This window comes from Oncorhynchus mykiss, chromosome 26 (assembly GCF_013265735.2).
Source record: "Oncorhynchus mykiss isolate Arlee chromosome 26, USDA_OmykA_1.1, whole genome shotgun sequence".
NCBI lineage: Eukaryota > Metazoa > Chordata > Actinopteri > Salmoniformes > Salmonidae > Oncorhynchus > Oncorhynchus mykiss.
Window position 1 is genome coordinate 46,046,833 of NC_048590.1, and position 25,944 is coordinate 46,072,776.

General features: G+C 45.3%; 1 protein-coding gene across 1 annotated transcript in view; it reads right to left on the reverse strand.

The window, feature by feature from the left end:
• Positions 1-25,944, reverse strand: part of LOC110506941 (elongator complex protein 4) — a 104,998-nt gene that overhangs the window by 68,411 nt on the left and 10,643 nt on the right. The window contains exons 4-7 of the mRNA XM_036963418.1: positions 22,687-22,818; positions 21,290-21,444; positions 18,952-19,036; positions 11,472-11,660 (exon numbers count right to left, since the gene is read on the reverse strand). Of these exons, the coding sequence (XP_036819313.1) occupies positions 11,472-11,660; positions 18,952-19,036; positions 21,290-21,444; positions 22,687-22,818 (561 nt within the window). The remainder of the gene's footprint in view (positions 1-11,471; positions 11,661-18,951; positions 19,037-21,289; positions 21,445-22,686; positions 22,819-25,944) is intronic.

Here is a 25,944-nt window from a genome sequence, read left to right on the forward strand (position 1 = left end):
GAGGGACGCAGAGAGAGAGGGACGCAGGGAGAGAGGGACACAGGGAGAGAGGGACGCAGGGAGAGAGGGACGCAGGGAGAGAAGGAAAGAGGAAGAGGGAGAGAGGGACGCAGGGAGAGAGGGAGAGGGACGCAGGGAGAGAGGGACGCATGGAGAGAGGGAGAGGGACGCAGGGAGAGAGGGAGAGAGGGACGCAGGGAGAGGGGGATGTCAGGGAGAGAGGGAGAGAGAGACGCAGGGAGAGAGGGACGCAGGAAGAGAGGGACGCAGGAAGAGAGGGAAAGAGGAAGAGAGGGACGCAGGGAGAGAGGGACGCAGGGAGAGAGGGAGAGAGGGAGAGAGGGACGCAGGGAGAGAGGGACGCAGGGAGAGAGGAAAACAGGAAGAGAGGGAGAGAGAAACACAGCAAGAGAGGAAGAGAGGGACGCAGGGAGAGAGGGACGCAGGGAGAGAGAAAAACAGGAAGAGAGGGAGAGAGGAACACAGCAAGAGAGGAAGAGAGGGACGCAGGGAGAGAGGGACGCAGGGAGAGAGGAAAACAGGAAGAGAGGGAGAGAGGAACACAGCAAGAGAGGAAGAGAGGGACGCAGGGAGAGAGGGACGCAGGGAGAGAGGGACGCAGGGAGAGAGAAAAACAGGAAGAGAGGGAGAGAGGAACACAGCAAGAGAGGAAGAGAGGGACGCAGGGAGAGAGGGAGAGAGGAACACAGCAAGAGAGGAAGAGGGACGCAGGGAGAGAGGAAAACAGGAAGAGAGGGAGAGAGGGACGCAGTAAGAGAGGAAGAGAGGGACGCAGGGATGGTGGGAGTTTTCTATTATTCATCTCCTCAGCCTCTTAAATCATTAAGGTCCTCCTCTCAGTGTTGGCTGCCTGCCACCTGCCTGATGCAGTTTTCATGCCTTCCTGTCTTATCTTCCTTTCTTGTTCTCCATCCTTTACACTTGTGTTATACTATTAAAGTATGCATGTCCCCCCAGTCATGCCTCAGAGCACTTAGCGGCTGAGGTCAGTCACACACAGAAATTAAACCCCGGGTGAGCGAAATTACTTAGCACACATTTTAATTGTACTGTTTAGAGGGGTGGGCCACCAATAGTGTGTGTGTGGTCTGTGATTTTAGGATGGCCAACTAAATGAACATCCTGTCTATAATTATCAGCTATACTTTTCAGCTATACTTTTCAGCTATACTTTTCGTGGCTGTTTATTTACCACCACAGACTGATGCTGGCACTAAGACCGCACTCAGTCAGCTGTATAAGGAAATAAGAAAACAGGAAAGAAACCACTCACCCAGAGGCGGCGCTCCTAGTGGCCGGAGACTTTAATGCAGGGAAACTTAAATCAGTTCTACAAAGCTCTATCAACATGTTAAATGTGCAACCAGAGGGAAAAAAATTCTAGATCACCTGTACTCCACACACAACGACACGTACAAAGCTCTCCCTCGCCCTCCATTTGGTAAATCCGAACACAACTCTATCCTCCTCATTGCTGCTTACAAGTAAAAATTAAAGCAGGAAGCACCAGTGACTCGGTCAATAAAAAAATGGTCAGATGAAGCAGATGCTAAACTACAGGACTGTTTTGCTGTCACAGACTGGAACATGTTCCGGGATTCTTTCGATGACATTGAGGAATACACCACATTAGTCACTGGCTTTAACAATAAGTGCATTGAGGACGTCGTCCCCACAGTGACTGTACGTACATACCCCAACCAGAAGCCATGGATTACAGGCAACATTCGCACTGAGCTAAAGGGTACAGCTGCCGCTTTCAAGGTGCGGGACTCTAACCCGGAAGCTTACAAGAAATCCCACTATGCCCTGAGATGAACCATCAAACAGGCAAAGAGTCAATACAGGGCTAAGATTGAATCATACTACACCGGCTCAGACGCTGCTCGGATGTGGCAGGGCTTGCAAACTATTACAGACTACAAAGGGAAGCACAGCCAAGAGCTGCCCAGTGATACGAGCCTACCAGACGAGCTAAATCACTTCTATGCTCGCTTCGAGGCAAGCAACACTGAGGCATGCATGAGAGCATCAGCTGTTCCATAGCGTCCATAGCCATGGAGTGCTTTGAAAGGATGGTAATGGCTCACATAACACCATTATCCCAGAAACCCTAGACCCACTCCAATTTGCATACAGCCCAAACAGATCCACAGATGATGCAATCTCTATTGCACTCCACAGTGCCCTTTCATACCTGGACAAAAGGAACACCTATGTGAGAATGTTGTTCATTGACAACAGCTCAGTGTTCAACACCATAGTACCCTCAAAGCTCATCACCAAGCTAAGGATCCTGGGACTAAACACCTCCCTCTGCAACTGGATCCTGGACTTCCTGACAGGTGGTGAGGGTAGGTAGCAACACATCTGCCACACTGATCCTCAACACTGGAGCTCCCCAGGGGCGCGTGCTCAGTCCCCTCCTGTACTCCCTGTTCACCCACGACTGCATGGCCAGGCAAGACTCCAACACCTTCATTAAGTTTGCTGACTACACAACAGTGGTAGGCCGGATCACCGACAATGACGAGACAGTCTATAGGGAGGAGGTCAGAGACCTGGCCGGGTGGTACCAGAATAACAACCTATACCTCAACGTAACCAAGACTAAGGAGATGATTGTGGACTACAGGAAAAGGAGCACCGAGCACGCCCACATTCTCATCGATGGGGCTGTAGTGGGGCAGGTCGAGAGCTTCAAATTCCTTGGTGTCCACATCAACAACAAACTAGATTGGTCCAAACACACCAAGATTGTCGTGAAGAGGGCACAACAAAGCCTATTCCCCCTCAGGAAACTAAAAAGATTTGGCATGGGTCCTGAGATCCTCAAAAGGTTCTACAGCTGCAACATCGGTTGCATCACTGCCTGGTGCGGCAATTGCTCGGCCTCTGACCGCAAGGCACTTCAGAGGGTAGTGTGTACGGCAAAGCTCCCTGCCATCCAAGACCTCTACACCAGGCGGTGTCAGAGGAAGGCCCTAAAAATTGTCAAAGACCCCAGCCACCCATCAGACTGTTCTCTCTCCTACCGCATGGCAAGCTGTATCGGAGTGCCAAGTCTAGGACAAAAAGGCTTCTCAACAGTTTTTACCCCCAAGCCATAAATCTCCTGAACAGGTAACCAAATGGTTACTTGGACTATCTGCATTGTGTCCCACCACCCGCCAACCCCTCTTTTTACAATTCTGCTACTCTCTGTTCATCATACATGCACAGTCACTTTAACGATACCTACATGTACATACTACCTCAATAAGCCTGACTAACAGTATGTAGCCTTGCTACTCTTTTTTCAAATGTCTTTTTACTGTTGTTTTATTTCTTTACTTACCTACACACACACACCTTTTTTTTCGCACCATTGGTTAGAGCCTGTAAGTAAGCATTTCACTGTAAGGTCTACTACACCTGTTGTATTCGGCGCACGTGACAAATAACCTTTAATATGATTTGTCTGTCCCCTCACTGTCTGATCCACCGCGTCGGCTTCTCCTTCACATACGGGTAACTGCCAAAATAAAGGAAACACCAACTTAATAGGGCGTTGGGCCACCAAGAGCCACCAGAACAGCTTCAAGGAGCCATGGCATAGATTCTACAAGTGTCTGGAAGTCTATTGGAGGGATGTGACAACATTCTTTCACGGTCAATTTCATAATTTGGTGTTTTGGTGATGGAAAATACAGTCTCAGGCGCCGCTCCAGAATCTCCCATAAGCGTTCAATTAGGTTGAGATCTGGTGACTGATGCACACACCCTTTAAACCCCCTATGCTCCTTATAGAGACCTCTCTTTCAAAGTCACTGAGATCTCTTCTTCTAGCCATGGTAGCCAAACAAAACGGGCAACTGGGAATTTTTATATATGACCCTAAGCATGATGGGATGTTAATTGCTTAATTAACTCAAGAACCACATGTGTGTGGAAGCACCTGCTTTCAATATACTATGTATGCCTCATTTACTCAAGTGTTTCCCTGATTTTGGCAGTTACCTGTAGGTCATCAGACAACATATCACAATCAATAAACCAAATGCCGACGTCTTGCCGCTTCAATGCAGTTATCCTTTCCCCTATATGCAGTCGTGGACAAAGGTTTTGAGAATGACACAAATATTAAATTCCACAAGGTTTGCTGCTTCGGTGTCTTTAGATATTTTTGTTAGATGTTACTATGGAATACTGAAGTATAATTACAAGCATTTCATAAGTTTCAAAGGCTTTTATTGACAATTACATGAAGTTGATGCAAAGAGTCAATATTTGCAGTGTTGACTCTCCTTTTTCAAGACCTCTGCAATCTACCCTGGCATGCTGTCAATTAACTTCTGGGCCACATCCTGACTGATGGCAGCCCATCCTTGCATAATAAATGCTTGGAGTTTGCCAGAATTTTTGGGGTTTTTGTTTGTCCACCCGCCTCTTGAGGACTGACCACAAATTCTCAATGGGATTAAGGTCTGGGGAAATTCCTGGCCACAGACTCAAAATATTTTTGGGTCCATGGCAACCTTATAAGAATGTGAAATGTCAGAAAAATAGTAGAGAGAATGATTTATTTCAGCTTTTATTTCTTTCATCAGATTCCCAGTGGGTCAGAAGTTAACATACGCTCAATTAGCATTTGGTAGCATTGCCTTTAAATTGTTAAACTTGGGTCAAACATTTCGGGTAGCCTTCCACAAGCTTCCCACAATAAGTTGGGTGAATTTTGGTCCATTCCTCCTGACAGAGCTGGTGTAACTGAGTCAGGTTTGTAGGCTTCCTTGCTCGCACACGATTTTTTCTGTTCTGCCCACAAATGTTCTATAGGATTGAGATCAGGGCTTTGTGATGGCCACTCCAATACCTTGACTTTGTTGTCCTTAAACCATTTTGCCACAACTTTGGAAGTATGCTTGGGGTCATTGTCCATTTGGAAGACCCATTTGCGACCAAGCTTTTAACTTCCTGACTGATGTCTTGAGATGTTGCTTCAATATATCCACATTCTTTTCCTACCTCATGATGCCATCTATTTTGTGAAGTTTTTGTTTCATCAGACCAGAGGACATTTCTCCAAAACATACGATCTTTGTCCCCATGTGCAGTTGCAAACCGTAGTCTGCCATTTTTCTTCTTTCTTGCTGAGCGGCCTTTCAGGTTATGTCAATATAGGACTTGTTTTACTGTGGATATAGATACTTTTGTATACGTTTCCTCCAGCATCTTGACAAGGTCCTTTGCTGTTGATCTGGGATTGATTTGCACTTTTCGCACCAAAGTACATTCATCTCTAGGGGATAGAACGAGTCTCCTTCCTCAGCAGTACGACGGCTGCGTGGACCCGTGGTGTTTATACTTGCGTACTATTGTTTGTACAGATGAACGTGGTACCTTCAGGCGTTTGGAAATTGCTCCCAAGGATGAACCCGACTTGTGGAGGTCTACAATTTATTTTTTGAGGACTTGGCTGATATTTTTTGATTTTCCCATGATGTCAAGCGAAGAGGCACTGTGTTTGAAGTTAGGCCTTGAAATACATCCACAGGTACACCTCCAATTGACTCAAACAATGTCAATAAGAAGCTTCTAAAGCCATGACATCATTTTTACAAGATGTTTAAAGGCACAGTCAACTTAGTGTATGTAAACTTCTGACCCACTGGAATTGTGATACAGTGAATTATAAGTGAAATAATCTGTCTGTAAACAATTGTTGGAAAAAGTACTTGTGTCATGCACAAAGTAGATGTCTTAACCGACTTGCCAAAACTATAGTTTGTTAACAAGAAATTTGTGGTGGTTGAAAAACGAGTTTTAATGACTCCAACCTAAGTGTATGTACATTTCCGACTTCAACTGTATGTGATTTGACATAATTTTATCTGTGGCCAATGATCTTGAATCTTCTTGGATGGGCACTACTAATGTAACTAAGGCAGCACCCAAGGGGCTTGAATTTCGAGCTCTACCCTTAGATTTGGCGGTGACGTAGTGTCCCCATGAGTGACAGAACACTGAGCCATTCACGGCGCAAATAGAGAACATTACCAACCCCTATGTTCTGTATTTTCCGCTGGCTGCCCCTCCACCACAGAAAGCACTGAGATAGGCTGAAACACCTGCATTTTGGAGCTTCCTTACTCAAGAAAACTAAAAAGAGACCAAGTTTGTATGTGGCTTTATTAACTCAATATATATATATTTTTTTAAATGTACATCGTTTCCAAACTGATGTGTGACACGTATTAATGTCAATATTACATGCAAAGCATGCATCCCTCAAAAAATAATATATATTATTATTTTTAGCTAAAAAGGTAGGGATCAAAACTAGTGGGGCTCTGAATGATGGGTGTGTGTGATGAGCAAGGGGACCGAGGTCCTGATTAAAGTTTCAAGTGGACTGTGGCACTGGGCGGTGTGAGGAGGCTTTCTGTGCATCACTCTTCCTCCCTGGGTGTGGGTGTTTAATAATGGATAGCCCAGCTAGCCCCACTGCTGCCAGTCTAGACTGTCTGTGGCTGAGAGAGACCAGACTAACCAACTAGCTAAATAAAGCTTCCTCTATCACAGTCACGTGTTGCTATACCTCCAACATCACGTGTTGCGATACCTCCAACATCACGTGTTGCTATACCTCCAACATCACGTGTTGCTATACCTCCAACATCACGTGTTGCTATACCTCCAACATCACGTGTTGCTATACCTCCAACATCACGTGTTGCTATACCTCCAACATCACGTGTTGCTATACCTCCAACATCACGTGTTGCTATACCTCCAACATCACGTGTTGCTATACCTCCAACATCACGTGTTGCTATACCTCCAACATCACGTGTTGCGATACCTCCAACATCACGTGTTGCTATACCTCCAACATCACGTGTTGCTATACCTCCAACATCACGTGTTGCTATACCTCCAACATCACGTGTTGCTATACCTCCAACATCACGTGTTGCTATACCGCCAACATCACGTGTTGCTATACCTCCAACATCACGTGTTGCTATACCTCCAACATCACGTGTTGCTATACCTCCAACATCACGTGTTGCTATACCTCCAACATCACGTGTTGCTATACCTCCAACATCACGTGTTGCTATACCTCCAACATCACGTGTTGCTATACCTCCAACATCACGTGTTGCTATACCTCCAACATCACGTGGTTGTTATAGGGTGGAGGGGGGTAGAGAATCAGATATGAAGGGTTTAGTATTCAGGCCAGAGAGGGACAGTCAGTGGTCACTCCCATCAGAGAAGGCATCGTTGTCCATACTACCTCTCAGGACAGGGTTAGGGGGTACAGGGTAGGGCCCGGGAACATACCAGTATCGTGATTCTTGTTAGTATTGTGGCAAGGAAACAAAACACATAGGGGATTTAACTTCTTTAGGAAAACAGACGAATTGTTGGAAACAAAACCTCATTATGATGTCATCTAGAGTCCCATGCATTTATGTTCCAAGCTATAGCATACAATAAAGGTTCAACTATATTAATCAAAAATGTAAATTATTATTGGGTCTTAAGGATGCGGAAGGCTTATTTTTAGCCTAGATATCATTTTATAAGCCCTGAATTCATTAGATTATTGCTGACTGTTTGAAATGCAGTGTATTTGACCTGAAATTGTGCAACAACGCTTATTTAGAGAAAACGTTACAAATATATACTGTATATCATGAAATCATCCATAAATTAGATTTAAAAAAAAAATCAAGATATGATTTTTAGGCCATTTCGCCCAGCCCTACATCAGATCGGTCTGGTCTGGATGTCTGTTCTAGTGAGTGTGTTTCTGTGGCTGAGTTTCTGGGAGAGAGCCACCGTCTGCCATATGTCCCCATCTACTCCACACTGAGGGTCCAGAGTAAGGACGAACACACACACACACACACACACACACACACACACACACACACACACACACACACACACACACACACACGAATAAAGTAGCCAAACTTAGGCAGGAAATGCCAACAACGAACAGAGAGCAATTGTATAAAAAAACGAATAATAAAAGATGAGCATTGTAAGTTTGAAATGTGGGAGAGGTGAAAAAATTATTGTTATGTGTTGATTATTGTCCAGTCATGTGGTCAAGTACTGCAAAGAAGGACCTAGTTAAGCTGCAGCTGGTCCAGAACAGAGCATCACGTCTTGCTCTTCATTCTAATCAGAGATCTAATATTAATACTGTGCTTGACAGTCTGTCTTGGCTAAGAGTTGAGGAAAGACTGAATGCATCACTTCTTGTTTTTATAAGAAACAATGTGTTATACGTTCCAAATGATTTGAATAGTCAATTTACACACAGCACTGACACACATTTACCCCACTAGACATGCAAGCAGGGGTCTTTTCACAGTCCCCAAGTCCAGAACAAATTCAAAGACACGTACAGTATTATACAGAGCCATGAGTGCATGGACCTCCTATCTCATATACAGTATTATACAGAGCCATGAGTGAATGGATCTCCTATCTCATATACAGTATTATACAGAGCCATGAGTGCATGGACCTCCTATCTCATATACAGTATTATACAGAGCCATGAGTGCATGGACCTCCTATCTCATATACAGTATTATACAGAGCGATGAGTGCATGGATCTCCTATCTCATATACAGTATTATACAGAGCCATGAGTGCATGGACCTCCTATCTCATATACAGTATTATACAGAGCCATGAGTGCATGGACCTCCTATCTCATATACAGTATTATACAGAGCGATGAGTGCATGGATCTCCTATCTCATATACAGTATTATACAGAGCCATGAGTGCATGGACCTCCTATCTCATATACAGTATTATACAGAGCCATGAGTGCATGGACCTCCTATCTCATATAGAGCAAGTGAACCGCAAACCTGGTTTCAAAAAACAAATAAAGCAACACCTCACGGGGCGACGCCCCTCCCCCATGTGACCTACTGGTTGTGTGTATGTACTGACATGTGACCTACTGGTTGTGTGTATGTACTGACATGTGACCTACTGGTTGTGTGTATGTACTGACATGTGACCTACTGGTTGTGTGTATGTACTGACATGTGACCTACTGGTTGTGTGTATGTACTGACATGTGACCTACTGGTTGTGTGTATGTACTGACATGTGACCTACTGGTTGTGTGTATGTACTGACATGTGACCTACTGGTTGTGTGTATGTACTGACATGTGACCTACTTGTTGTGTGTATGTACTGACATGTGACCTACTGGTTGTGTGTATGTACTGACATGTGTAACTGACAGATGAACACACACACTACATGTTAATGTTTTAAATATATGTCAATTGTAAATTCTTGTCTTTTCGTTGTGTGTCGGACCCCATATAAGAATAGCTGTAGCCATCGGCATCGGCTAATGGAGATCCTAATAAATCTAATAGAACACACAGAATATGTATAGATGCATGTAATTACTGCAACAACAACAACCAACAAAGAGGTTCAAATCAAATGTGTATATGTCACATGCTTCGTAAACAACAGGTGTAGACTAACAGTGAAACAGTCCTCTGAATGCACTGAACAGTCCATTAGAGCCTAAGCCACATGCCATCCCTGCTTGTCTAATGGATGAATGGCTGAGGACTCCCAGAATAAGAGTCCAACATCGAGCCTTGTCCCATTGAGAGACTGGGTGGCTAAGCCAACATAGTGCCTTGTCCCATTGAGAGACTGGGTGACTAAGCCAACATAGAGCCTTGTCCCATTGAGAGACTGGGTGGCTAAGCCAACATAGAGCCTTGTCCCATTGAGAGACTGGGTGGCATTGCCCATAATGTCAAGAGGCCCAAATCAAAATCAAATCAAATTTATTTATATAGCCCTTCGTACATCAGCTTATATCTCAAAGTGCTGTACAGAAACCCAGCCTAAAACTCCAAACAGCAAGCAATGCAGGTGTAGAAGCACGGTGGCTAGGAAAAACTCCCTAGAAAGGCCAAAACCTAGGAAGAAACCTAGAGAGGAACCAGTCAAAACAAAAGGGGGCAATGTAGCAGCCAACTGAGGACAGGGCAGAGCAGAGCAGCCTTCAGTAGGCCCAACACACACACACGGGCGGACGGACGGACGTGTACACACAAACGGATGGACGTGTGCATACACACACACACACACACACACACACACACACACACACACACACACGCACACACACACAGACAGCAAAGTGGACCCCTCTTTCAATTCTGAAACAGTGAGACCCACTGGCTTCATATGACCACATACTGTAGTCTAACCCTGGTGACACTGCGCTCCACCCTGGTGACACTGTGCTCCAGGGTGTTGACCATACATATACTGTAGTCTAACCCTGGTGACACTGTGCTCCAGGGTGTTGACCATACACATACTGTAGTCTAACCCTGGTGACACTGTGCTCCAGGGTGTTGACCACACATATACTGTAGTCTAACCCTGGTGACACTGTGCTCCAGGGTGTTGACCATACATATACTGTAGTCTAACCCTGGTGACACTGTGCTCCAGGGTGTTGACCATACACATACTGTAGTCTAACCCTGGTGACACTGCGCTCCAGGGTGTTGACCTATACACATACTGTAGTCTAACCCTGGTGACACTGTGCTCCACCCTGGTGACACTGCGCTCCAGGGTGTTGACCTATACACATACTGTAGTCTAACCCTGGTGACACTGCGCTCCAGGGTGTTGACCTATACACATACTGTAGTCTAACCCTGGTGACACTGTGCTCCACCCTGGTGACACTGCGCTCCAGGGTGTTGACCATACACATACTGTAGTCTAACCCTGGTGACACTGTGCTCCAGGGTGTTGACCTATACACATACTGTAGTCTAACCCTGGTGACACTGTGCTCCAGGGTGTTGACCAGACACATACTGTAGTCTAACCCTGGTGACACTGTGCTCCAGGGTGTTGACCTATACACATACTGTAGTCTAACCCTGGTGACACTGTGCTCCAGGGTGTTGACCATACATATACTGTAGTCTAACCCTGGTGACACTGTGCTCCAGGGTGTTGACCTATACACATACTGTAGTCTAACCCTGGTGACACTGTGCTCCAGGGTGTTGACCATACACATACTGTAGTCTAACCCTGGTGACACTGTGCTCCAGGGTGTTGACCTATACACATACTGTAGTCTAACCCTGGTGACACTGTGCTCCAGGGTGTTGACCAGACACATACTGTAGTCTAACCCTGGTGACACTGTGCTCCAGGGTGTTGACCATACATATACTGTAGTCTAACCCTGGTGACACTGCGCTCCAGGGTGTTGATTCCTGTTAACAACACTACTGATAATCCATAGAACAATGTTACATGTGAAAGGCGATGAACATGAATTGAAAATGCTGGGGTGCATGTGACACGCCTATGTGCCCTTTGTGACAGTCTTAGTGCACGGCACATACTCATACCTGGATGAGGTGTGAGGGCACGGTAACCACGGCAACAGAGAGCGATGACCTCAGCATGGCCCGGAGGCCGTAAAGGAAGGTGGTGAGGGCGTGGCCGTGGCTTGGGTTTTCACGGCAACACAGGTCATCATCCCACAGGGCGGAGCCGAGGGAGTGCAGCCCGATCCGTAGGATGTTCCGTGACTTGGTCTGTGTGAGAGAGAGAGAGAGACAGAGAGAGACAGAGACAGAGACAGAGAGAGAGAGAGAGAGAGAGAGAGAGAGAGAGAGAGAGAGAGAGAGAGAGAGAGAGAGAGAGAGAGAGACAGAGAGAGACAGAGAGAGAGAGAGAGACAGAGAGAGAGAGAGAGAGACAGAGAGAGAGAGAGACAGAGAGAGAGAGAGAGAGAGAGGGGGGGGGCGAGAGAGAAGAACACAGAGAGAGAAACAGAGAGACAGAGAGAGAGAGAAAGATACTGAGACTCTTGATAAAAACAGTGCATGTAAGGAATTGTCATGGAGTTCCATGCCTCATATGTTGTTGAAATGACACATTATCATTGCATTTTTAGCTAAAATATTGGGCATGTGTCTATGACCGTAGAAAATACTTATTATATTTCTGTTGGTAATTAAAACCCCTCACGTTGTGGTAGTAAACAAAACAGTGGAGAGTTTACAGACACTAGCAGCCCAACAGGACAGGAGAGTCTGCTCACCAGCACAGACCATCGGAACACAGCCGCCAAACTTGATTGGACACAACTGCCCAATCACAGGGGCCATCTGACAGGGGCACAATGGACCTGTCAGACAGGATTCCAATATGGCTGCCACCCAGAAATGCCGGCACATTCTTGGCACCAGAACGAGCCTTGCCGGCCAAGGGGGGCCATGGGGAGGGGTGGTGGACGGAGGGGTAGAGTGTTACCCTCAAAGTCTTGCCCACCCTCACAAAACACCCTAAGACTATAGAATAAAGTTTCTCCCTGCTTTGGTGTTTCCCTTTTTCTCAGTCTCTCGCTTTTCCTTATGTCCCAGCATGCTTTTCTCTATTCTCTCATCCCTCTTAACCTGCTTCTTTCTATGCCCTCTCCAATCTCTCTTTCTCTCCTCTCGTCCATTGATCTAGGGCCTTTTTCAGCATTGGTGCTATCTAAGATAAATAAACCTCATTGTTACTAGGAGTTTCCACTGTTGGCCTTGCACAATCCCAAGGGAGGGGTATCACTCTTCTGTCCTCTTCCCGCTCCCTCTCTCTCTTTCTCCTACACTTCCTGACCAACTTATTCAATCACTCAGTCATTCCTGTTGTCTTTCTCCTTTTCTATTCTCTCACACGTTTATCCCTGACTCACTTCCTGTCTGCTTGTATGTGTGTCAGAGACATCCCACCACAGTTTATCAGACCCCTGGGCTCCAGTGGGAAGGGAACTGTAGTAACATGCCTGTTGCTGTGGCAACATCATGAAGAGAGGCCAACGTTTCCTCCTATAGAGAGAAGGTGTTTAGTACTCCTATAGGGAGAAAGTGTTTAGTACTCCTATAGGGAGAAGGTGTTTAGTACTCCTATAGAGAGAAAGTGTTTAGTACTCCTATAGAGAGAAGGTGTTTAGTACTCCTATAGGGAGAAGGTGTTTAGTACTCCTATAGGGAGAAGGTGTTTAGTACTCCTATAGAGAGAAGGTGTTTAGTACTCCTATAGAGAGAAAGTGTTTAGTACTCCTATAGAGAGAAAGTGATTAGTACTCCTATAGGGAGAAAGTGTTTAGTACTCCTATAGAGAGAAGGTGTTTAGTACTCCTATAGGGAGAAGGTGTTTAGTACTCCTATAGAGAGAAAGTGTTTAGTACTCCTATAGAGAGAAGGTGTTTAGTACTCCTATAGGTAGAAGGTGTTTAGTACTCCTATAGGGAGAAGGTGTTTAGTACTCCTATAGAGAGAAGGTGTTTAGTACTCCTATAGAGAGAAGGTGTTTAGTACTCCTATAGAGAGAAAGTGTTTAGTACTCCTATAGAGAGAAAGTGATTAGTACTCCTATAGGGAGAAAGTGTTTAGTACTCCTATAGAGAGAAGGTGTTTAGTACTCCTATAGAGAGAAGGTGTTTAGTACTCCTATAGGGAGAAGGTGTTTAGTACTCCTATAGAGAGAAGGTGTTTAGTACTCCTATAGAGAGAAGGTGTTTAGTACTCCTATAGAGAGAAAGTGTTTAGTACTCCTATAGAGAGAAAGTGATTAGTACTCCTATAGGGAGAAAGTGTTTAGTACTCCTATAGAGAGAAGGTGTTTAGTACTCCTATAGGGAGAAGGTGTTTAGTACTCCTATAGAGAGAAAGTGTTTAGTACTCCTATAGAGAGAAGGTGTTTAGTACTCCTATAGGGAGAAGGTGTTTAGTACTCCTATAGAGAGAAGGTGTTTAGTACTCCTATAGAGAGAAAGTGTTTAGTACTCCTATAGAGAGAAGCTGTTTAGTACTCCTATAGAGAGAAGGTGTTTAGTACTCCTATAGAGAGAAGGTGTTTAGTACTCCTATAGAGAGAAGGTGTTTAGTACTATTATAGAGAGAAAGTGTTTAGTACTCCTATAGAGAGAAGGTGTTTAGTACTCCTATAGGGAGAAGGTGTTTAGTACTCCTATAGAGAGAAAGTGTTTAGTACTCCTTTAGAGAGAAAGTGTTTAGTACTCCTATAGAGAGAAAGTGTTTAGTACTCCTATAGGGAGAAAGTGTTTAGTACTCCTATAGGGAGAAGGTGTTTAGTACTCCTATAGAGAGAAGCTGTTTAGTACTCCTATAGGTAGAAGGTGTTTAGTACTCCTATAGAGAGAAGGTGTTTAGTACTCCTATAGAGAGAAGGTGTTTAGTACTCCTATAGAGAGAAAGTGTTTAGTACTCCTATAGAGAGAAGGTGTTTAGTACTCCTATAGAGAGAAAGTGTTTAGTACTCCTATAGAGAGAAGGTGTTTAGTACTCCTATAGAGAGAAGGTGTTTAGTACTCCTATAGAGAGAAGGTGTTTAGTACTCCTATAGAGAGAAAGTGTTTAGTACTCCTATAGAGAGAAGGTGTTTAGTACTCCTATAGAGAGAAGGTGTTTAGTACTCCTATAGAGAGAAGGTGTTTAGTACTCCTATAGAGAGAAAGTGTTTAGTACTCCTATAGGGAGAAGGTGTTTAGTACTCCTTTAGAGAGAAAGTGTTTAGTACTCCTATAGAGAGAAAGTGTTTAGTACTCCTTTAGAGAGAAAGTGTTTAGTACTCCTATAGGGAGAAAGTGTTTAGTACTCCTATAGGGAGAAAGTGTTTAGTACTCCTATAGGGAGAAGCTGTTTAGTACTCCTAGAGAGAGTCGGGGAACAGTGCCAAAACACAGCCCAAACCCACCAACCAGAGCCCCACCATACAGCCAAGACGTACTGCCCCAGAACAAAAGACACCTGACAGTCAAGCCAGAAAACACCAAATTATAGCAAAGAAGGAGTAACATATAGAGCCCAAAGAGACTGCATTATGAAGTGATAATATTATGCCTGGTTTCTGTATATTATGCCTGGTTTCCAACATCCAAGACAAACAGTATGAGCAGGGGTGGAAACACACACACACACAGTCTTCCCTATACTGGAAATTCTTGTGATGGTGCCCATGTCCATCTGTGGCCTGTCTGCATTCCTCTGCTCTGCCAAAAGCGCTTTGATGATGTCAGAGCTTAATTAATGAATGATTGACAGCGCTGGGTCAGGGGGGGTAATCCTGTGTGTGAGTGACAGGGGGAGAGGGGGGAGGAGGCTCCAGGTGAGGAGCAGAGGGGTCACAGAATCTAGGTGACCCGCCCCCCCCCCCCCACCCTCCACAGGTCCACACACCTCAGTGGAAAAACTAAAATAGAAACACCGAGAGAGACAGATGGCATTTTTGACATTCTGAAGAGGATTGACAATCATTAAAACAAAGATATGTTTCAAAGATGGCACACACAGACACACACACACACACACACACACACACACACACACACACACACACACACACACACACACACACACACACACACACACACACACACACACACACACACACACACACACACACACACACACACACACCTGTCTGCTCTGCTGCAAGCATCACCATAACACTGATGAAGTCATTCTAGTCAGGTGAGAGGAATTAACATGGTAACTTGAAGAGGGGTGTTGGGAAGGGCAATTATTTGATATGGATGAGAGTAGAGCTAACAGCAGAGAGGAGCAGGTTAGAGTAGAGCTAACAGCAGAGAGGAGCAGGTTAGAGTATAGCTAACAGTAGAGAGGAGCAGGTTAGAGTATAGCAGGTTAGAGTATAGCTAACAGTAGAGAGGAGCAGGTTAGAGTATAGCAGGTTAGAGTATAGCTAACAGTAGAGAGGAGCAGGTTAGAGTATAGCTAACAGTAGAGAGGAGCAGGTTAGAGTATAGCAGGTTAGAGTATAGCTAACAGTAGAGAGGAGCAGGTTAGAGTATAGCTAACAGTAGAGAGGAGCAGGTTAGAGTATAGCTAACAGTAGAGAGGAGCAGGTTAGAGTAGAGCTAAAAGCAGAGAGGAGCAGGTTAGAGTAGAGCTAACAGTAAAGAGGAGCAGGTTAGAGTATAGCTAACAGCAGAGAGGAGCAGGTTAGAGTATAGCTAACAGTAGAGAGGAGCAGGTTAGAGTATAGCTAACAGCAGAGAGGAGCAGGAAGAGTAGAGCTAACAGTAGAGAGGAGCAGGTTAGAGTATAGCTAACAGCAGAGAGGAGCAGGTTAGAGTAGAGCTAACAGTAGAGAGGAGCAGGTTAGAGTAGAGCTAACAGCAGAGAGGAGCAGGTTAGAGTAGAGCTAACAGCAGAGAGGAGCAGGTTAGAGTAGAGCTAACAGCAGAGAGGAGCAGGTTAGAGTATAGCTAACAGTAGAGAGGAGCAGGTTAGAGTAGAGCTAACAGTAGAGAGGAGCAGGTTAGAGTAGAGCTAACAGCAGAGAGGAGCAGGTTAGAGTATAGCTAACAGTAGAGAGGAGCAGGTTAGAGTATAGCTAACAGCAGAGAGGAGCAGGTTAGAGTAGAGCTAACAGCAGAGAGGAGCAGGTTAGAGTATAGCTAACAGTAGAGAGGAGCAGGTTAGAGTATAGCTAACAGCAGAGAGGAGCAGGTTAGAGTAGAGCTAACAGTAGAGAGGAGCAGGTTAGAGTATAGCTAACAGCAGAGAGGAGCAGGTTAGAGTATAGCTAACAGTAGAGAGGAGCAGGTTAGAGTAGAGCTAACAGTAAAGAGGAGCAGGTTAGAGTAGAGCTAACAGTAGAGAGGAGCAGGTTAGAGTAGAGCTAACAGCAGAGAGGAGCAGGTTAGAGTATAGCTAACAGTAGAGAGGAGCAGGTTAGAGTATAGCTAACAACAGAGAGGAGCAGGTTAGAGTATAGCTAACAGTAGAGAGGAGCAGGTTAGAGTAGAGCTAACAGCAGAGAGGAGCAGGTTAGAGTATAGCTAACAGTAGAGAGGAGCAGGTTAGAGTATAGCTAACAGCAGAGAGGAGCAGGTTAGAGTATAGCTAACAGCAGAGAGGAGCAGGTTAGAGTATAGCTAACAGCAGAGAGGAGCAGGTTAGAGTATAGCTAACAGCAGAGAGGAGCAGGTTAGAGTAGAGCTAACAGCAGAGAGGAGCAGGTTAGAGTAGAGCTAACAGCAAAGATGAGCAGGTTAGAGTATAGCTAACAGCAGAGAGGAGCAGGTTAGAGTATAGCTAACAGTAGAGAGGAGCAGGTTAGAGTATAGCTAACAGTAGAGAGGAGCAGGTTAGAGTAGAGCTAACAGTAGAGAGGAGCAGGTTAGAGTATAGCTAACAGTAAAGAGGAGCAGGTTAGAGTAGAGCTAACAGTAAAGAGGAGCAGGTTAGAGTAGAGCTAACAGCAGAGAGGAGCAGGTTAGAGTAGAGCTAACAGTAAAGAGGAGCAGGTTAGAGTATAGCTAACAGTAAAGAGGAGCAGGTTAGAGTATAGCTAACAGTAGAGAGGAGCAGGTTAGAGTAGAGCTAACAGTAGAGAGGAGCAGGTTAGAGTAGAGCTAACAGTAAAGAGGAGCAGGTTAGAGTATAGCTAACAGTAGAGAGGAGCAGGTTAGAGTAGAGCTAACAGCAGAGAGGAGCAGGTTAGAGTATAGCTAACAGTAGAGAGGAGCAGGTTAGAGTAGAGCTAACAGCAGAGAGGAGCAGGTTAGAGTAGAGCTAACAGCAGAGAGGAGCAGGTTAGAGTATAGCTAACAGTAGAGAGGAGCAGGTTAGAGTAGAGCTAACAGCAGAGAGGAGCAGGTTAGAGTATAGCTAACAGCAGAGAGGAGCAGGTTAGAGTAGAGCTAACAGTAGAGAGGAGCAGGTTAGAGTAGAGCTAACAGCAGAGAGGAGCAGGTTAGAGTATAGCTAACAGCAGAGAGGAGCAGGTTAGAGTATAGCTAACAGTAGAGAGGAGCAGGTTAGAGTATAGCTAACAGTAGAGAGGAGCAGGTTAGAGTAGAGCTAACAGTAGAGAGGAGCAGGTTAGAGTAGAGCTAACATTAGAGAGGAGCAGGTTAGAGTAGAGCTAACATTAGAGAGGAGCAGGTTAGAGTAGAGCTAACAGTAGAGAGGAGCAGGTTAGAGTAGAGCTAACAGTAGAGAGGAGCAGGTTAGAGTATAGCTAACAGTAGAGAGGAGCAGGTTAGAGTATAGCTAACAGTAAAGAGGAGCAGGTTAGAGTATAGCTAACAGTAGAGAGGAGCAGGTTAGAGTAGAGCTAACAGTAGAGAGGAGCAGGTTAGAGTAGAGCTAACAGTAAAGAGGAGCAGGTTAGAGTATAGCTAACAGTAGAGAGGAGCAGGTTAGAGTAGAGCTAACAGCAGAGAGGAGCAGGTTAGAGTATAGCTAACAGTAGAGAGGAGCAGGTTAGAGTAGAGCTAACAGCAGAGAGGAGCAGGTTAGAGTATAGCTAACAGTAGAGAGGAGCAGGTTAGAGTAGAGCTAACAGCAGAGAGGAGCAGGTTAGAGTAGAGCTAACAGTAGAGAGGAGCAGGTTAGAGTAGAGCTAACAGCAGAGAGGAGCAGGTTAGAGTATAGCTAACAGCAGAGAGGAGCAGGTTAGAGTATAGCTAACAGTAGAGAGGAGCAGGTTAGAGTATAGCTAACAGTAGAGAGGAGCAGGTTAGAGTATAGCTAACAGTAGAGAGGAGCAGGTTAGAGTATAGCTAACAGTAGAGAGGAGCAGGTTAGAGTATAGCTAACAGTAGAGAGGAGCAGGTTGGAGTATAGCAGGTTAGAGTAGAGCTAACAATAGAGAGGAGCAGGTTAGAGTATAGCTAACAGTAATGTGTGCCCGGGCGGACTGGTATATATGGTCATTGTAAGGGGCAGGAGGTCTTTGGGACCCCTATATGGGGAACTCTTTGGATAGAGGATAGCTGTAATATGGGTTGGGAGTATAGGGGTAGTGACAGGACTATGGACGTGTGAGAGTGAGCGTACCTACCTGGGGGACGGATCCATCAAAGCCTTCCCTGTGGATGACCTCCTGGAGATTGTTCAGCAGAGAGGAGTAGGTCTCTGGCATAGGGCTGGAGAGAGGGCGGAGAGGAGGGGTAAAGAGAGGGAAGAGGAAAGGAGAAAGAGGGATGGAGGAGGAGAGGAGAAAGAGGGAAGGAGGGAGTAGAACATGAGGTTATTGCAGGACAGGTATCAAGTCTCAACAGACGAAGTCAAATGCTCCTTATCCCCCATGACAGGGCTTTACAATGACCACTAGAGCAGATGAATATAATGGAGGAGCCTTATCAAGAGATTCAATTCATTTATTCAGGTAATCTAATTAAAACGTGGTGGCCTGTCAGCTCCCTGAGGGTCCGATTGGAGGTGTAATGACACACACAGACACACACACACACACTAGCTGAGAAAGGTTATTTAATGGGTTGCTGGTTACGATTGGATGGGCACAGTGTTTGAATGGTTAATGAAGGGTAAGATGTGCACCATTGACAAGGGACACAAGTCACTCACAATAGATCTCTGCCTTTCCCTAATAACCACAAACCACCCTAACATAACCTCCTGCCAAGTCAACCATGTGCCAACATCATGGCCAGGGTAAAGTTTTACACAGAAATCCTTCCTTAAGATCAGCTGGCTGTAGTAACAACCACTGTCCATTGAGTCTTACAGTAGGTCGTTACGCTAGCCAGCAATTACAGGCTAACAGAACTAAAGAACATTCTTACCCACAGGGGAACAGACAGACACACACCAGCCAGACATCAGGCACATATACCTAAACAAACACCAGGCAGACACAGTACACACTTCCTCATATAGCTACACATAGAACGAACATATTGCCTCCGATTGTTCATCATTAACAAAAACAATGGCGCCTTCTGACCCTGCAGGGGTTCATAGCAGAACCATTCCACCAGCTTTCCTTCCCTCCTCCTGGAGTCAGAGGCAGCCCCGGGCTGGCTTCCTCCACTTGGTGGCCATTGTGTTTGAGGGCATTGTGCTTCGTCCGCCCCCACTGGGCACCCTCCATTCAGGTGGTGCTGAGGGCTAGGTGCTTAGCCACGGGGGCTAGCGCATGTGCTAATTAGTATCATACTCAGGGAGGCCACATTAGCTCAATGCTACATCCCTCGTCCTCCACTCTAAGGAGAAAGGAGAGAGAGGGGAGGCTTGGTCTTCAACAACAGGGGCTGTATCACCTAGAGAGCAATTTGTGCCAATTATGCCAGCGAGTGAAACGGAGCAATTTAACAGCCAGGGTAGCAACATGGGGTGGTGGCCAGGTGCAAGAGGGGAGGCTAGGGAGTGAGAATGTGTGTATGTCTGTTTGTCTGTCTGTGTGTTTATGTGAGCAGTGCAGGTATAGCCTATAGTCCTGCTGACCAGCTGTCATGTTGTCTGGCAGATCAGTGTTCTATTCAGAGAACCTGATGGGCAGTGCCACTATGATGGCAATGCCACTGTCAGACTTAATTACTAACCCACAGAACGACAGGAGAAGGATGGATTCTGTCTAACAACATAAAGGACAAAATAAAAAAGATTTCCTATGACAATGATTTACTCAACACTGCTCAGTGATAGTGAATATGAGTCAACTGAAATTGGCCAGACACACTCACTCGCGTTTGCATGGTCCAGAGTTAAAGGGTGTTTGTTTGCAGACATGAAAGCAGAGGGGTTCTATAAAACCTCATCTCCGCTCCAGATTGGCCTGTTTGCCAATCGTGTCTGACTCGGTATCTGACTGTGTGTGTGTGTGTGTGTGTGTATATGCGCTTGTGTGTGTCTCACCGCTCTCTCTCATGTAAATAGTGTGCCTGACCTCTGAACCCTAAGCACACTCAACGATGAACAAAACAAACTCACAGCAAACGGTCCCTCTACATTCACCACTGCTGAATGTCTCATCTCAGCCAACTAGCCTTCCTACCTAGAGACTGCCCCTGTTTTTATACAGGCTTAACCAGCTGGTTATAAACATCAGAAACTGACCATAATAGACCATCCTGATCTGATGGGGGGGGGGGTTTAGTTAGAGTAACTGTCTAAGCATTGCCCATCTACAATTACTCTTCACACTGTAGGTTAATCCCAACCTAATCCAAAAGCTTCTCTAAATTATGACAATAGTGTCTCTTAGATGCTTCCAAAACGTGATACGTGTACTACTAGATATGTGTCAACGGTTGGCTCCTCAGGTTGTAGGGTGAGCTTCTCAGGTTTTGACTAAGTTCTCACAATATATTGTGTAAATAATACTGAGCACCATGAAGAGATAAGGGTGGGGTAGTGTTCAGGGGTTGCCGGGTTACCTCTGGCCGGAGGTGGTGGCGGTGGGTGATGTCACAGCGGTGGAGTGTTCTGGAAGGTAGAAGCCGTGGCACCTGGCCGCCTGGCAGATCTCAGGGTCCATTGTCTTGGAGACGTCGTAGTAGTGTCCGAACCTCGACGAGGACGCCAGGGCCGTCTGAGGGTCAACAGTTAGTGTTGAGAGAAAAGCCATGTCCATTTGACACTGCTGTTGATCACATTGCAACTAGGGTAGATAATCCTACTTCGTAAGTGTGAAACGTCCTCACTTTCAACAAGTAGAGTATGATAACTTTAAATAAATGACCTGCTCATAGTTCATACAAGTGTTTCAAAATCCTGTTTGATGAAATTAAAACTTGCAGAGAAGTTAAACTACTACAACCAGCATGTTAATCATGTCTCCACATAACCGTCCACTTGTGGCTGTGAAAACAGCCGTGCCGGTCTGAGGGAGAGTAGAAGGATGTTTTCTCCTGGGTGAAAGGGAGAGTTCTGTAGCCCTGCTCTCCCCAGTGAAAGCAACCAGGGGCCCCATTGTCAGACGGGCTCTTAAATCTACCACTAATCTGGATTAGGGCCCCCGGTGTGCCCCTCTCCTGACAGGATGGGCGAGTCGGGGGGGGGGGGGGGGGGGTCAGTGGCTCATCTTCTCTTTGTAAGCAGGGGGGAGAACCGCTTAGTGTTCCAGGCCGGCCCCGGCCACCTCACCTTTGATCTGATGTCTTCATTAGACAGGGCAACGCGGAGAGGGTTGGCAGGAGAGGTGTGTAGGGGGAATGGGGGTGGAGGGGGACTCAGGGAGTGAATTTGGGATGTAAATCCTCTGGCTGGGGCTTATTGACAGTTTGGTTTGTAAAGTCTGGTTTTGGGAGGCTGGGGAAGGGGGAGAGGTGAGGGAAAGACACAGAGATAAAGACGTTTCCAAAGAGAGACAGAGAAAGAGAGATCTCCAGGGACTTGCTGTGTGCTGTTAATCCACATAGCGATGTGGATTATAGCCTGGGCAGGGGAGAGAGGGGAGGAGAGGAGGATGGAGGGGGTCACCATTCCTTAGAGTGGAAGAAAGAGTGTATTGCCAGTGCCCCTGGTAAGGGGATAGACAGGGATTTAAGAGGGGACAGAGGGACAGATCTGGGTTATGAGGGTTAAGGCGGGTGGCGTGCCATTAGATAGGCTGCAGGTACCCTGGTTTCCCAGGCTAGGCAGGGTGTGTATGTGTGTGTCGACAGGCCCCACCTAGCAGCAGCTAAGTGTGAGTAATCTCCACCAGCTCTGAATGGAGAGGCTAGGAGTTTAGGAGCTGATGGATTTAGAGGTGAAGACAATCATCACCCCCATAGAACCAAGAGCTAGACCTGTGACCCCATGCCTTGACTGCCTACACACATACGCTTACCTGTACTTTTGGCAGGTGCTGGTAGCGCCAGGCGATCTTCATGGCGTCCTGACTCTCAGGGTCACATGACTTTGCCTGGTCCTCCACTGTTTTGGGGCTGGCGATGTCATCCAGGATGGGGGCGGGGAGTTCCTACAGATAACAACACAATTGCATTGTTTACACACTATTCTATTTTATTCAGTCTTCAGGTTGTATTGTGTGGAATTCAGCATGATGGCAAATAATATGAATCAACACATACATTTTGTGTTACTGTGTGAAACAAGAGTCCTTGTCATGTAGTAGACTAGGAAGCTAGTGTATATGAGGTGTCATGTTGTTTTCTCATTAACAGTGGCATGTCCCTCCAGACAGAGACACAGAGGTTAAATCAATTAGTAGACACTGACTAGACAGGTCTCGGAGCACATCTCTCAGAGAGCTGACTGAGTCTGTTACAAATGGGATGGAACCTGAGAGGAGGGGGACTGTCTAACACACACACACACACACCTGAGTAGACAGGTTTAATAAGCCTCTGAGAGGGGGGAATGGAGAGAGAGAGAGATGGAAAGAGATTGCGAAAGAGAACGAGAGATAGAGAAAGAGGGAGAGAGAATACAACCCATATTTATGTTTATTTATTTCCCTTTTTTTTAACATAATGACATTTGAAATTCTTTATTATTTTGGAACTTGTGTGAGTGTAATGTTTACTGTTCATTTTTTCATTGTTTATTTCACTTTTGTTGATCCATTTCACCTGCTTTGGCAACGTAAACAATATGTTTACCATGCCGATAAAGACCTTAAGTTGAATTGAGACAGAGACAGAGAGAGAGCTAGATAGAGAGACTGACATGGAAAACACAGGACTGAGCAACCTGCCCTTCAGAGTTCAGACGCAGACAGTCCCCTCAGACACCTCCTCTAACACGCACTTCACTGTAACACACACACACACCAGCTTGACCTTCATTCATACACATCTCACGCACGTCAGACACATAGCTATGACGTAGGCTACACCAATAGTCTGGTCAAAACAACGTTGAGCCCAGAAGCATGGTGTAGGGTTGCAAAGCACCACCAATATGACCAGTTCAAACCAAAGCTTCTAAATCTAAATCGAATAGAATTGTATTCATCACATGCGCCGAATACAGCTGGTGTAGACTAAACATTGAAATGCATGCTTACGAGCCTTTCCCAACAATGCAGAGTTATTAAACAATAAAAAACATAACAGTAACAGGGATAAAATAAAATACACATGAATGGACCTACAGTGCATTCAGAAAGTATTCAAACCCCTCACCTTTTCCACATTTTGTTATGTTACAGCCTTACTATAAAATTCCATTTTAATAGTGAAGACATCGAAACTATGAAATAACACATATAGAATCGTGTGGAACCAAAAAGGCGTTAAACAAATCAAAATATATTTTATATTTGAGATTCTTCAAAAGTAGCCACCCTTTGCCTTGATGACAGCTTTGCACACTCTTGGCATTCTCTCAACAAGCTTCACCAGAAAAGTTTTCCAAAAGTCTTGAAGGAGTTCCCACATATGCTGAGAACCTTTTGGCTGATTGTCCTTCACTCCGTGGTCCAACTCATCCCTAACCATCTCAATTGGGTTGAGGTCGGGTGATTGTGGTGGCCAGGTCATCTGATGCAGCACTCCATCAATCTCCTTCTTGGTAAAATAGCCTGTACACAGCCTGGAGGTGTGTTGGGTCATTGTCCTGTTGAAAAACAAATGATAGTCCCAATAAGCCCAAACCAGATGGGATGGTGTATCGTTGCAGAATGCTGTGGTAGCCATGCTGGTTAAGTGTGACATGAATTCTAAATAAAATCACAGAGTGTCACCAGCAAAGCACTTCCACACCATCACACCTCCTCCTCCATGCTTCACGGTGGGAACCACACAGGCAGAGATCATCCATTCACCTACTTTGCGTCTCACAAAGACACAGCAGTTGGAACCAAAAATGTCAAGTTTAGACTCATCAGACCAACAGACCGATTTCCACCGGTCTAATGTCCATTGCTCATGTTTCTTGGCCCGAGCAAGTCTCTTCTTATTATTGGTGTCCTTTAGTAGTGGTTTCTTTGCAGCAACTCGACAATTACAATTTTTTTTTCTCCTTTACCTCCCTTATATCACCTCATTTGCTCACATCGTATATAGACTTGTTTATACTGTATTATTGACTGTATGTTTGTTTTACTCCATGTGTAACTCTGTGTTGTTGTATGTGTCGAACTGCTTTTCTTTATCTTGGCCAGGTTGCAATTGTAAATGAGAACTTGTTCTCAACTTGCCTACCTGGTTAAATAAAGGTGAAATAAAAAAAATTTAAAAATGAAGGCCTGATTCACACAATCTCCTCTGAACAGTTGAGATGTGACATGAACTCTGAAACATGGTAACTCTAATGAACTTATCCTCTGCAGCAGAGGTAACTCTGGGTCTTCCTTTCCTATGGTAGTCCTCATGAGAGCCAGTTTCATCATAGCACTTGATGTTTTTTGCGACTGCACTTGAAGAAACTTTTAAAGTTCTTGAAATTCTCCGGATTGACTGACCTTTGTGTCAAAGCAATGGACTGTCTTTTCTCTTTGCTTATTTGAGCTGTTCTTGCCATAATACAGACTTGGTATTTTACTAAATATGTCCATCTTCTGTATACCACCCCTACCTTTTCACAAACGCATTAAGGAAAGAAAGAAATTCCACAAATGAACTTAAGTCACAACTGTTAATTGAAATGTATTCCAGGTGACTACCTCATGAAGCTGGTTGAGAGAATGCCAAGAGTGTGCATAGCTGTCATCAAGGCAAAGGGGGGCTACTTGAAGAATATCAATTATAAAATATATTTTGATTTGTTTAACACTTTTTTTGTGTTATTTCATAGTTTTAAAAAGTCTTCAAAATGATCCTACAAAGTAAAAATAAACCCTTGAATGAGTAGGTGTGTCCAAACTTGTAAGTAAGTATTCAGACCTTTTACTCAGTACTTTGTTGAAGCACCTTTGGCAGCGATTAAAGCCTTGAGTCTTCTTGGGTATGACGCTACAAGCTTGCAACATCTGTATTTGGGGAGTTTCTCACATTCTCTTCTGCAGATCCTTTCAAGCTCTGTCAGATTGGATGGGGGGGGGGGGGGGGGGGGGGTCGCTGCACAGCCATTTTCAGGTCTCTCCAGAGATGTTCGATCGGCTGGGGAACTCAAGGACATTCAGAGACTTGTCCCGAAGCCA